The 14,006-nt window shown below is 38.9% G+C and overlaps 1 protein-coding gene across 4 annotated transcripts in view; it reads left to right on the forward strand.

Moving 5' to 3' along the window:
* The window catches only part of LOC131251297 (uncharacterized), a 30,711-nt gene extending 19,470 nt beyond the window's left edge, over positions 1-11,241 (forward strand). For all 4 annotated transcript variants that reach the window (XM_058251931.1, XM_058251930.1, XM_058251932.1 and 1 more), the window contains 2 exons: positions 10,047-10,113; positions 10,250-11,241. In XM_058251931.1, coding sequence (XP_058107914.1) covers positions 10,047-10,113; positions 10,250-10,530 — 348 coding nt within the window. In that variant the 3' untranslated portion in view covers positions 10,531-11,241. The remainder of the gene's footprint in view (positions 1-10,046; positions 10,114-10,249) is intronic.
* Positions 11,242-14,006: the final 2,765 nt, after the last annotated feature.

Below are 14,006 nucleotides of genomic sequence, written 5' to 3' on the forward strand. Positions count from 1 at the left end.
GACAATGAGAATCATGCTGCCTGTTGATGCAGGGTTGTGAGAAGCAATAAAGCCAGGAGGTTGATGCATGTAAACTTCCTCTGCAAGGTCCGTATGGAGAAATGCATTCTTCACGTCAAGTTGAAACAAGTGTCATGATAAATTAACGGCTAAGGAGATCACAACGTGAATCGAATTAAGCTTAGCCACCGGAGAGAATGTCTCGAAGTAATCCGCACCATGAGTCTGTGTAACCCTTAGCAACAAGATGGGCTTTATAGCGATCAATGGAGCCATCCGGAAGAAACTTGATCGTATAAACCCATCTACATCCAACAGATTTATGCCCTAAAGGAAGTGGCACAAGGTCCCAAGTATGATTCTTCTCAAGAGTAGACATTTCTTCTATCATCGCCTTTATCTAGTCAGGACTTTGAAGAGCATGTGAGAGAGACTGAGGAATAACAAACGACTGAAAAGACGGTGAAAAATGATCATATGAAACAAAATTACTAATGGGGTGTTAAGTATAAGATTGTGACCCTTTGCGTAAGGTAATGGGGAGATCTAAACTCGAGGTAGGAGAGTCACTTGAGCCAACATCTAAAGTGAGCGAAAGAGTTAAGCTCACCCAAATCACCAACAAGATGCTGAGCGGAGGGGAGATGAGTTTCCCCATGATCACTAGTGGAAAGAGGGAGAGGATAAGAGTCATACTCTCTCTGACTCGCAAGAGGATTACAGAGAGATTTGCCTGGAGCTGAGAAAAAAGAAATATCCTCAAAGAAGGTTACATCGGCAGATACATATTTCTTGCGAGTCAATGGGTCAAAGCATTTATACACTTTCTGACTCCGAGTATACCTTAGAAAGACACATTTAATTGCCTTGGGGCTAAGTTTATCATTACTTCTATCCAAAATTCGAACAAAGCATGTGCAACAAAAAACTTTAGGTGGTAAAGGAAATTGATTATCATGAGAAGACAATATAGTAAATGAAGATTTGTAAGACAAGATACGTGAGGGTATACGATTAATAAGAAAAGTAACAGTTAGAAGAGCATCGCCCCAAAAATGTTTGGGTAGGTGGATACCAAGCAGAAGGGTGCGAGCAACTTCATGAAGATGACGATTCTTTCGTTTTGCAATACCGTTTTGTTGAGGTGTGCGAGCACACGATGTCCTAGACAAAATACCATGTTCCTGCAAGAAGGAAAGAAAGGCAGTAGACATGTATTCCCCCCATTATCAGAATAGAGGGTTTTGGTGGAACATTGAAATTGAGTGCACACTTCATGATAAAACACTTTAAACGCATCAAATACTTCACTTTAAGATTTCAAAAGATAAATCCAAGTCATGCGTGAATAATCATCAATAAAGATAACAAAATATGTAAATCCAAAAGTGGAGGTAACTGGAGCTGGTCCTTAGACATCCGAGTGAATCAAAACAAAATGTTGAGATTTCCTCCCAGAAGAGATAGGAGGAAACGTAGCATGATGATGTTTAGACAATTCACAAATATCACAGCATAATGGTTTAGTGACATATGAGGGAAACAAAATTCACAATCTAGCTATTGATGGGTAGCCTAAGCGGCAGTGCCATCGAGTCATGGACTCTCGATCTAGAGAAAGGGTACTAGAAGCGGCAACAGGTGTATCATCGAGAAGATAAACGCCTTCTCGCTCATGCCCTCACCAATCACTCTCTTCGTCTGTAGGTCCTGAAACAAACAATAAGAAGGGAAGAAGGTAATAGAACAATTTAATGATTTAGTAAGAGAGCGAATAGACAGTAAGTTTAATGGAAAACGAGGCACATGTAAGACTGAGGACAGAGACAGGGAAGAAGAAAGAGGGATGAAACCAATCCCAGAGATGGGAGTTTGGGTTCCATCTGCGACTGTGACATACTGAGTGTGGGGAGAAGGAGAATAAGAAGAAAAGAATTGAGACTTACCAGTAATATGGGAGGAAGCTCCAGAGTCTATGACCCAGGAGGTAGGAGAGGATGACGCAAGAAGAGTAGTACTTGACTGGGCCGAAGCTGCATGAGATAGCTCAAGAATATCACGAATGTGAAGCTGCATAAGGGCATCATATGCAGCCCGAGAAATGATAAGAGACTCCTTTGAAGTAGACTGCTCAACTGTCGGGGTGGAAGACTGTTTCAGGAGCAATTGTGGATGCAACAGAAGCAGCGACATATGTAGGATGACCATGTATCTACCAGCAATAATTAACAGTGTGATTAGTTCCACCGCAATGTGAACAAATGCAGGAATCTTCATATCCTCGTCCACGTCCACCACGACCACGAAGACTGCGACCGCTACGACTGTGATCTCCCTTGCGGCCTCTACCACAACCAGCAAAAACAGAAATGTGCCCTGAACTCAAGGATGGTACCTGAAGGCTAAGAGAGGACTGATCGCCCGCAAGATGTGCCGAATGCTCTGGTGGCACAAATGAATGAGAATGAAGAGTAGAGACAGTAGCACGCTGACACATGGCATAGACTGTCGTTAATGGGGGAAAAGGATCCTACATAACAACTTGATCTCGAACATGAAGATAATCGGAATTCAACCCAACTAGGAACTGCATGATACGAGTATCATCCCGCTACTTATGAGCATGTTCATGATCCTCTTTACATTTGGAAGGAAGCGGCTGATACATATCTAACTCATTTTACATATCCCGAAGCGTCGAATAGTAATCTTTTAATAATCTTGAGTTTTGCTGGAACCGATCAATTTCTTGAATAAGCTGGAATACACGTGAAAAATTCCGAGATTCTGAGAACATATCATGAAGCGTATCCTAAATGCCTTTAGCTGAGGATAAAAACATCACTAAGTGGCTAATCGAGGAATCCATACTATTCAACAACCATGCAATAACTTGATAATTCTCCTTTGTCCAAGACTTGTAGGTAACATCTGTAGAGCTTGGGGGATCATCTAAAATATACGACAATTTCTCACGGGCTCTTAAGAACACTTTTACAGATTGTGTCCATTGAAGATAGTTGTCACCATTCAACTTATTAGAGGTAATTTGCAAGGGGTTGGATTTAAGAGACCCTATGCCAAGAGATGAGGGCGCTTTGTCAGCTATAGGAGAGTCCAAGAGAGATAAACCTATGCCAAGATGAATTGATTCAAACAACTCTACCTCACTCAATCCTTCAAGATAATAAAATATAAACCTCCAACAAATAACAATCATACAAAATAACATGAAACGTAGTAAAAAACGGCCCAACCGAGTGAAAAATGGCCCAGCCGCACGTCTATTTGAGGTTAAAACCCTCTCAAACATGGTTCTTAGGTAAAAACTCCTCAATGAGTAGCTTGGGAGGAAGGTTTCGGTCCATCTTGAGCAAAGAAACCAAAGAAAAGCTTACCGATTTGAGATAGATCGAAGAAAAACGGAAAAAGGGCCCGATTTTTGAATTTCTCTATTTCACCTAAAATACCATGAAAGAAGGTCCAAAAAATTCTGAAAAAAATCATGACAAATCTTCTCAAATCAAGATCTATCAAACCCCTAAACTTTTAGCTCAAATGGAGTCCATGCGTCCGTACAGCTGCTGACGGCTGCAAGGTGATGTGTCGCCCCTTAATCTGTTGGATGTGGAATGCCTAGATCTATGCTTTGATACCAAGTAGAGAATGGTTTGCTGATTATAATGTGAAGAAAAGAGGAGAAATTGAGAGAGGAGAGTTTGGGAAAGATGTTGTGTTAGGTTATCTTGCCCAACGCACAATATTTTATTATATTAGAGCATATAGTACACTGCAGGAGAAGAGGAAAGTGTACAAATGCACTTGCACCAAAAAGGGCCACTACACTATACACTAGCATTCTCTATACCATATTCATATTCTCCTACAATCATCCAACCTTCAAATCCACTGTTATTTTGTAGCCAATCCTTCTCTACAACAGATTTCCAGAATCAGACTCTGTTAGAGGGCTAAAACTTCGGCGGAGCACCGTGCTCAAATCAGTCATCCGTTCGATCTGAAAATTAGTGTGGGTGGCTCATCCCTGGCTGACCAACCCCTTGCCGGCCCTTTTTGGGTTTGTGGGCCCCACACATGTGCTGGCCACACTCCACGCACGTCCGTTAGGCCCACTTGTTGCCCACACGTGCGGATTGGTTACAGGTTCTTTCCCTCCTCTCATTCTCTCCTCTCTCACCTTATTTCCATAACCCTAACCCTAGGTCATCCTAAATCCCCAAGTTTTATTATACTTTTGCAACCCTAGGGTTTCCCGAATTGAAATGTGTGAATCCCTTGGATTGGGGAAGTAATCCTTTGCATTTGTGGATGAATCTACTCTCCTTTGATAATTGTTTGGTCTATAATTTTAATTGATCCAGCCCTAACATGTGTAGGCTTGGACCCTTGTAAATCCCTCTTGTTGAATGCTTGACTTTATGTGGTATGTGGAAGTTTTGTGAATGTTTCTCAATTAGTATGATTTAAAGTCTGAAATCTTGCATATCATGTTTAATTTCCATGTCTTGCATCACACCACCTACTTCGGGTCCTCTTAGGTGTTCCTCTCATCTTCTTTTGAAGCCCCTTTTAACCCTAATCATTTCCATGGACTAGAATTGCATTACATTAGTGGTGTTAAAATACTTCCATTTTATTGAATGTTCATTTCACCTTTTTGAATTATTCTGAGACTATTAGAAGCCAAGTTGCTGAGTACCCACACTCTTAGGTTTGGCTCGGGATTGAGTTCCTTTATTATGGTGTTTGGAGAGACAGTGGCCCCGACATCCCACCAGAAAAAAAATGAAAAGAAAATCTGTCCAAGTGTATGCATGCAAGTGAGTGTAACCCTTATATCATAGTTACTATGTAGTTACTAAACAGGTTTCTTGGCAGGAACAAGAGTCTGATTACTGCGTTCAGTTCCTATATTCATCTTATAAGCATTCTTTTGGTGAAATACAAAACACGGTCATATAATCCTCAATACACCATGTGAATTGGTTGAGAACTGTACCTTTAAGCGGAGGATGGAAACTGCATCTGCATTTTAATTTTGACGTCTCCCAAAAATGCTCCTTTGCAAGGACTTTTAGAGTAGTTAGACATCACTTTTTAAGTGTTAAACATTCCAAGTTTAAAAGGAAAACTGAAGAGAAAACCCTCAATCATTCAAAAAAGTTCAAACAGTTGGTGTTTGCCAGTGTTAGTAATCGTGCAGTTCTATTTTAGATGACTCACCAGTACTCTCATTTCCATTGGAACCATGGCAAATGTTTTTTTTTTTTTTTTGTTCCTTCTTTATTTTTAAAACATACAATTCCATACCACCGGTGCTAACATGCTTCTTGAGCTCAACCATGAGAGCTTACATAGTTACCTTGACACCCCCTCCCTAGAACAGGCCAAGTGCTTTTAGAATGTTCTGAACCAGATTACTGATTACAGAATTTCAATACAACTTTCACTTCATGTTAGTGAAAGCTCCTTGCATTTCTGGCATCGCTTGCCCTCTTACTGCCACTTTTTCCTCTATACACCTACCTGTTTGCTGAAGCTTCTGGCTTTTGATTAAGGCCCGTCTATGTTCATATAAGTAAGGGAATGTACCTCTTGCAGGGAGTTGTTTGTCCCTTTGGGATCTCTTCTCTTCAATGTTGTCGAATCGCATAACAATCGCATGTGGCCGCATATTAAAATTTGTTTTTTCAAAAAAATAAAAAATCGAAAAAATAAGAAAAAATGTAGAAAAATATGTAGGGGGAAATTTCCCAAGTTAATAGATAACTAGTTTTACATATTTAAAATACATTCGTGTGACAGAAAATCAATTAAATAATGAATTAAGACATCAAGTCATCAATATTCAACAATACAGTTAATAATTAAAACTTAATAAGAAATAAGAAATAACAAGTAACTAATTTTAACAACAAAATGAAGAAGCTATTTTTTTTACTATTGATTTTAGAATATGGAAACATAATTTATAAATTCCAAGTCATACACCAAATTACTAACAAAATAATACTAAATGCTATATACATTGATCTATTTTCCTTTGTGACATTTGATTACCACCATCGTCATCATCGAAGTTATCTCTGTCTTCCACATATACTTATTCTGTTTCTTCATCATCTGTATGTACTAATACTTTATTAACATCCAACGGTGGAACTTTAGCTTGATCATCATCTCCTTCTATCTCCTCAATCTCTTTCACGGGTTGATTGCTGCTACTCACCCCCCTTCTTCTTCGCCTTTGAGCAGTACCTTCTCCAGGTGTTGATCCATATGTGGCATCTTCAACTTAGGCCCATATCAAGTCCTCACCAGTAAAGACCGGCTCATCCATCTCTATGAGCCACTCATTATCTATATCCAGCTCATCTAAGTGGATAGGGTCAAAGAAACAAGGCTTTTTCTTTTCTAGCTTGAAATCGTTCTCACAATTTCTGATTGTATTGGACGAAGACAAAGTCATTAAGTTTCTTTTGTTCAAGGCGATTCCTTTTCTTGGTGTGAATTTGCATGAAAGAAAGTGTATTAGGCATTAACTTATACAATTACACTTATAAGTTACAATTATCCCAAACTATAACATATTAATATTTTTCTTTTTTTCTTGAACGTGCTCCAGTTGCGCTTGCAACCGTTAGCAGAGCACATGAGTTTAAGAATCCTTAAGATCAGTTTCTTTAGTGCTGAATCCTTCATATTTAGGTCCACTCCATAAGCAACCCACCAATCAGCTGAGAAAACAATTTCAGTATATTAAACTTTGTATATTAGATAATAAAAAACTATTTGTAAGAAAGCTGAGAAATTCATACTGTTTACTGGGCAATTTCATTGTCTGATGCTTGGCGACAGTCTCCCTTGAGAATACGATCCTACTCTTTGTATATAAGTCCAGTAGAGCTGAGATCTTGTCCTGTTCTTCTCTTTCTGGAATCATTCTTTCTAACATGTAAATAAAACCAACCATATGTACATTAATGCTTTTGCTGGGTCGGGGGAAGTTAATAAACAGGCCGGTTAATGATGCAGGAAGCCGAATACAATGGAGATGATTGATTACCCCATCTTTTATCTATAATATCTATATGGGATTGTAATTACACTCTTTGTAGTTAAAGTGGTCCATGTTCTTATTTCTCGCCTTCTTCATTGTATCATATATGTAATCCATTGCTAGCTTTTCTTACCCCCGTCCACCAATCGCAACACAGTGAGTAAGGGCTCAGATGCTTTTAACACCTTTATCACTAGTGTACAAAATTTTTGCGGAAGGATTATTGTTTTTTATCCTATTTCCCTTCAACTTTTCAACTTTCTTTAACCAAGGCCCATTTGTAAAATTGGTTGACACTATAAAGCTTCTCAGTTTCGATTTTTTTTTTTTTTTTTTTTTTGCATTTAATCTTTCTAGTGTTAAGTAAGGCTGTAGCGAAACGGGTTACTGCTGGACGTAGCAAGTTACCCCCAATGTGTTTTCTCATTCGACTGAGAAGAATGGCGTATTTGTACATAAAGATGGTGATTTGTTTTGCCTTTGCAATTACATCTAAAAATAACTTACCTATATCTTCTAACATAAGATCTACACAATGGGCCACGCAAGGGGTCCAAAATAAACGATGCCTCATCTTCATAGGATGATGAACGACAATTACATATGAGGTTGTGTTGTTTGTAATTACCTCGACAACGTATTCCTCCCCTACTTCCTCAACTACACTATCTAGTAAATGAAATAAGTAATTTGCAGTATGAGAATGGGCCAATGCATCCACGGATTTTAAGAACATTGTCCAAACTGGACAATTCATCATAAAGTTTATGAGAGAACGATTGGATCTATTGGTCAATTTGTTGGCCATGAGTGAACAACCATATGTTTTTTACGATTCATTATATTTGATTACGAAGGATTGTGTGTAATCAACCTCATCTTTGAGACATGTCTCTCTCATTTTATTATATGGAGGTTTAAGCCAATGTCTAAATTGACTTGTTGCCTCAACTATAACTTTAAATCTTTTTGATTTAACTGAGTTAAAAGCAATGACGGTTTGGTAAAACCACTTAGCAAAATATTGAATAGTGGTTTTTTTTTTGTACCGATTTTTTAAAAGTTTTTTGAGCATGCCGACCGCTTTGGTCAACCACATCCTCGGGGTGTGGTCTACACCATCTATTCATGGGCCCATGCCCACGAGCTCTTTTCGAGGGCTAGTGCTTACTTCCTCTATATTAATTACGTTTATATCCTCGTACGCATCTTGTTGCATATATTCTTCTTGACGCAGGACACTGTTGCATCTCTTTCTTGATTGTTTATCCATATACTCTATGATCTCCCTTCGGATTTTTGGAGTAATTTTATTGCATATTTTTGTATTTGACCTTGTTAAATGTGCAAGGTGTTGCTTGTGATATGTAATGCCACCGGAACCCACATATCCACATAACTCATATACTATGTGAGTCTTATCTGTAGCACTATGATAATGCCCATACTTTCAAATCGGGTCATTTGACCTGGATTTCAAAGATGAAGATTAGGAAGAATACATGGTATTTGAGTCTTCTTGTAATAACTTGTAAGTTGTAATTTGTAAACTAAAAACTAAAAGGCTAAACTAAAGTAAAGAGTAAAGACTAAAGAGATGAGAGAGAGAGAGAGAGAGAGAGAGAGAGAGAGAGATTTACACAATTACAATTACACCAAAAAAGTTTGAATCTAAATTTCTTCAATCAATCAATCTTGTCTTGAGTCTTGTATTTGTAGACTTGTAGTAGAATGTAGATTATTGCCTTCTTTGAACTGTTGCTTGATTCTTGAAATTTGAATATTGACTTGTAACATGTAACATGTAAAAATAAAAAATGTCTTGCTTGACTCGTCTCTTGATTTAAATGTAGAGAAAGAGAGATAGATTCAAATTTCAATAGAAATGATTAAATGAATGTATAGATTGTAGAGAATGAGAATGAATGAATGTAGCTTTGTAGATTGAAGAAATGAAAATGAATGAATATAGATTATAGATTGTGGAAATGAGAATATAAATGTAGAACTAGAAAATGAAATGAATGAGAATATGAGATAGATGTAGAACTATAAAATGAAATGAGAGAATGTATCTAGTTCTAGATACTTAAAACTAGAAAATGAAATAAGAGAATGTAGAAAGTGATATGAATGAGATAGATGTACAAGTAGAACTAGAAAATGAAATGAGAGAATGTATCTAGAAACTTCAAAATAGAAAATGAAATGAAATGAGAGAATGTAAATTACTAAATTGTACTAATAACTAATAGTAATTAGTAAGAGAATGTAGAAAATGAAATAAATGAAACGAGAGAATGTAGAACAATGTAATGTGAGACTCAGAATTCACTGTCATCTTCTTGCTTCTTCTATCTTGAATCTTGAATCTTGATTGAAACTTGAAAGAAGTTGGAGCTTGGGCCTTGGAGACTTGGAACTTGAGAGTTGAAATATGGAGAACGTAAGAGAGAATGAGACATTTGAAAGTATGAGAGTATAGGAGGGTTTGAGTGAATGAAACTTGCATATAGAGGGGACTTGAAGCCCTTTTTATAGGCAAAAAGTCCGGATTTTGCGAAAAAAAAGAGGTTCTCAATGGTTAGATTTCTGACCGTTGGATCACATGTGATCACACATGACAACAATGCTCCTCATTCTTTAACAGGCCAGACTTTGTCTGAACAGTTCTGCATGCGGCTCTTTGTTTGAGCTTTCCTTGGTACTAGTAAAAGGTTTTACAAGCTATAAGACCAATGTTCGAACCTTAGATCACTCACACACGCGATACCGTTTCTAACAGCTCAGCTAACCAGCTGGAGACAACTGGTTTTACATTATGAGGCAGATTTCTTGAAAAGATCAAAATGCATTTTCAGTCACTGTATCAAAGCTGGTGTTTATTTTGAGAAAGTTAGGAGTCTTGTCATGTTAATGCTCCACTTTTGCTTAGGAAAATAATCTGATTTATTTTCATCAACAGATTTTCAGTAAAGACAGTGGACCTCCTAAACAATGCTTCCCTGTGTTTACGGTCAGATGTGGACCTGGTACAGCAGCTGTAGTTTGTTTGTTTATTATTATTATTATTATTATTTTTTAGTTTTTTTAGTTCATTGTCATCCATATCTAACACATACATTATCAGAAGAATTCATGTGTTTATGTGACCATTTGAATCTACAGAGGAATCTCTGGGGACTGGGTCAGGGATGGCTGCAGTGCACATAGTCATGGAGGGAGCTGATGGGATTGGTAATGTGAAAGTAGGAAGAGAAGCTAGTGATGTTGAAGTGAAGGTGAATGAAAGATGCTTTGGCTGCAGCAGTGGCAAGGATGCTGTGGTTGAGGAGCCTAACCATGAAACCAGCGGAAGGAGTGTAGTGAAAAAGCCGATGTTAGGAGCATCACTTCCAGATTGGACAGATGAACAGCTAAGTGAGCTCTTTGCCGATTGTGAAGACTAACATTCATCTGCCACTCCGGTATGAATTTGTCTTCGTTGATTTCTTGTCTGTTTCTGGAGCATTTGGCAAGTGATTGTTACCAATTCATGACCATGCAGTCAACGTTTCCGAAATTGAAGAATATCGATGCTGAACCCAAAAAAGAAAAAAGAAAAAAAGAAAGAAGAAAAATTAAGTTTTTTTTTTTTTTTTTTCTGAGAAGAAAATCTAAAGTAAAAATACATTTAGAAAGGTTGGTGTGGCCCTAGTTAGTGCGACCCATTTGCATAAATTCCATAGGTGGCGCGGCTTAGGGGTTTGGATCATTGATAGGGGGTGGTTGCGCCAACCCATATTTTAACCAATTTCATGGAAATTGGCCTGTCCGAGTCAACTCCCCTGCCACATGGATTGAGCTGAGTTGGCATTTTGCCACATCATCATGTCAGAAAAATAGTGTGGTACAACTGTCAGTTGGCACAATTTCAATCAATCAGGAAGCGACATGTCATCATTTCAGGTCATTGGGATGCCTATAAATACCCTTTCAAGCCTTTCATTTGTACTTTTCCACTTTTGAAATTCCAGTTTTTGCGCTAGGGCTTGTTTGGATTTGTGGTAAGCATGGGAAAGGGAGCATTATTTCGAAACCTCATTTCCATGAAATTGTGGGGAAGGAAAATTTGTTTTTAAATGGCACTTTTTGCTAGAAAATTTGAGGCTTGTTTTTAATTTTGTTTATTTTTATTTTTATTTGAAGAGTCTTGTTTTTAAATTTATTGTACAGTAAAATAAAATAATATCTTGAAAAAAAATTTCCCGTTAATTATTGGCATGTGCTGCATTAACATGTGACAAATGGAACGGCAGAAGATGGATGCTATATAGCATGTGTGTGCTTATATAGCATATGTGTGTGCTTAGGCTTAATGGTGTGAAACATGACACATGAGGGGTGCGGGTGCTTGAACTTATATGGTGGCACTTGTGATACAAGCGACACATTAGCCCATTTGACATGAGACACAAGTGACAAATTGGCACATATGGGACGTGGGCATTTGAAGGTATATGGTGGCACGTGCACATATGCACATGGTTACAAGTGATATGTTGTCACACATGGCGCATATAGAGTCAATGGAGGTGGACAATGGCCCGTGTGGCATAGTGGTGCACGTGGGCACTTTGCACATGTGGGGTGCAAGCGAAAGATGGATGATGGCACATGTATGACATGATAGAAGACGGATAATAGAAAGCTGGCACATGTGATGTGCTTTGTATATGTAGGGCTCAAGTGAAGATGGATGGTTGCACATGTGCGACCCAACAAAAGATGAACATTGGAAATTTGGCACATGCGGAACATTTGAGGTGCTTTGTACATGAGTGGCTCAAGTGAAGATGGATGATGTCACATTGGGCGCATTGGCACATGTGGCATAGTAGCATGTATTTGGCATAATAAAAGTGGACGATGGAACATTTATAGACGTAGCATGTGAGGTGATTGGAGATGGGTGGTGGCATGGTGGCACATGGGTGTTTTGTGAGACCTGACCCGAATTTGCATATGTGCATGTGTTTGTGTGAGTGTGAATCTTGTTCATTTTGGTCCCGCGGTCCTACCGGTCAAATTCCGACGACCCGCGACATTCGAGTAGTGTTTGCCGTCATCCTTGAGTTCGATCACGTAGACTTGACTCGGATCGACCCGAAAACTATGCCATTGTGTTCGCATCATCGTTGCTGTTCCAACGACGCGTCTTATGCGTCCATCTGATGTATAGATCATAAGTTGTGTGCAACTCATGTTATAGCCCTTGATCATGATCACATGGCCCACGTAGGAGTGGTGTGCACGTTTTCCTAAATGGTCCCATCCCTAATGCACAAGTTTCAACACACACTACCCAACACCACCTAAAATCCCATAATTTACACTACCCATCACCTATACACCACCCAAACCCTAGCCTATAGCCTCCAGTAGGCTTTCTTTTGATAGCCTATTATTATTTCTCTAACCAAAGTCCCATTTCTCAAGGGAAAAGCTGAAATTTCTCTTCCCCAAACAAGGTTGCAATCATTTCTCTCCTTCAAGCATATCTCTCTCTCTCTCTCTCTCTCTCTCTCTCTCTCTCTCTAATTTTCCTCTTTTCTTTTTCTTCCTTCTTACTAGTAGAAGGTGGGACGTCCCCACCTCACTCTCCATTTCCAGCCCCTTCTTTCCCTAATCTCTCTAAATCTATCCATTTCAAGTTCGTCTCATCCATTGAGTTCCCTTCCTTGGAGCTAGAGGTGCAAGGAGACCTAGATTTTTGTAAGGATCAAGTGCTCTCCATATCATGTAGATCTCTTCTTCTTAATGTAGATCTTTCCCTCCTCATTTGGGATGTCTAAGACCCACCAATCAATGGTGGAGATCCTACACAACCATCTAGATGTGGCCATGAGGCCCACATTGTACATGCATGTCCATGCATGGGATTCTTTCCTTAATGGACCCTTTGCATGGGGATTTTCCCTATTTCTCTAGGTATGATGGGTCATCTAGACCCTTGCATGTGGCTAGGATGGCATCCCAGCCATTCATCTCAAAGATCTAGGCCATGCATCAGAAGATCTATGTTGTACAATGTGTTTATATTGTTGATTGTGGTTATGATTGTGTGGGGACCGTTTAATAGTGGCGGAGCCCTCCCCTGATGGCCGAATGCTCTTCCTTCTCTTTCCTTCTTTTATAATATGATGATATTATTTGTAGTCCACTTAGTGGGCCTGGATTGCCCAGAAAAGCCCAGTAAGGAAGGGACATCTATACTCAACCTACACCATGGTTTAGATGCCCCCTTTTGCCACCTTAAATGTTCTTGCAAGGGTGGGAATTTGAGATTTTGTTCTGGACAATTGTGGGGCCCACTAGGGTGGGCCATGACACCCAATTTATGGGCCAATCCTTTCCTTCATAGGCCCATACAATTATTTCATTCCATGCATGTATTGTTGTCCAGAAATTTCTAGTTAGATTTTTGTTGGACTTTGAGCTTAAATTTGGGACTGATTGGGGGAACTTTTGTACCAATCAAATATGTTTTTCTGAAAGGTGGGGATTTCATCTTGATGTTTTCCAAATTTCAGCCCAATCTAACCTTGATTGAGGTCCCAAAGGTGTGACCCAAGTGAGGTGGACAGTCTAGATTTTCTGCACTGTTCCATCAACATGACAGTTTGAAAATCCTAGATTATAAAATAATTTTTGCATTGGTGAGCCACTTGTGTGGACTCCACCCTGTGGTACACATATGAGGGGACATAAAAACTAATTTTTTCCAATTTTTAGATGCCGTTAATCCACCCCATTGGAAGCTCAGATCAGGGCCTGTCAAAAATCTGCACTAAACAGATTTTCTGGACAACTAATGTTCTTAAAATTGAATAAAATACTTTTGCTATTCCAAAAATTATGAAATTTTGTGGAGGTGTGGCCCACC

This window comes from Magnolia sinica, chromosome 7 (genome assembly GCF_029962835.1).
Source record: "Magnolia sinica isolate HGM2019 chromosome 7, MsV1, whole genome shotgun sequence".
NCBI lineage: Eukaryota > Viridiplantae > Streptophyta > Magnoliopsida > Magnoliales > Magnoliaceae > Magnolia > Magnolia sinica.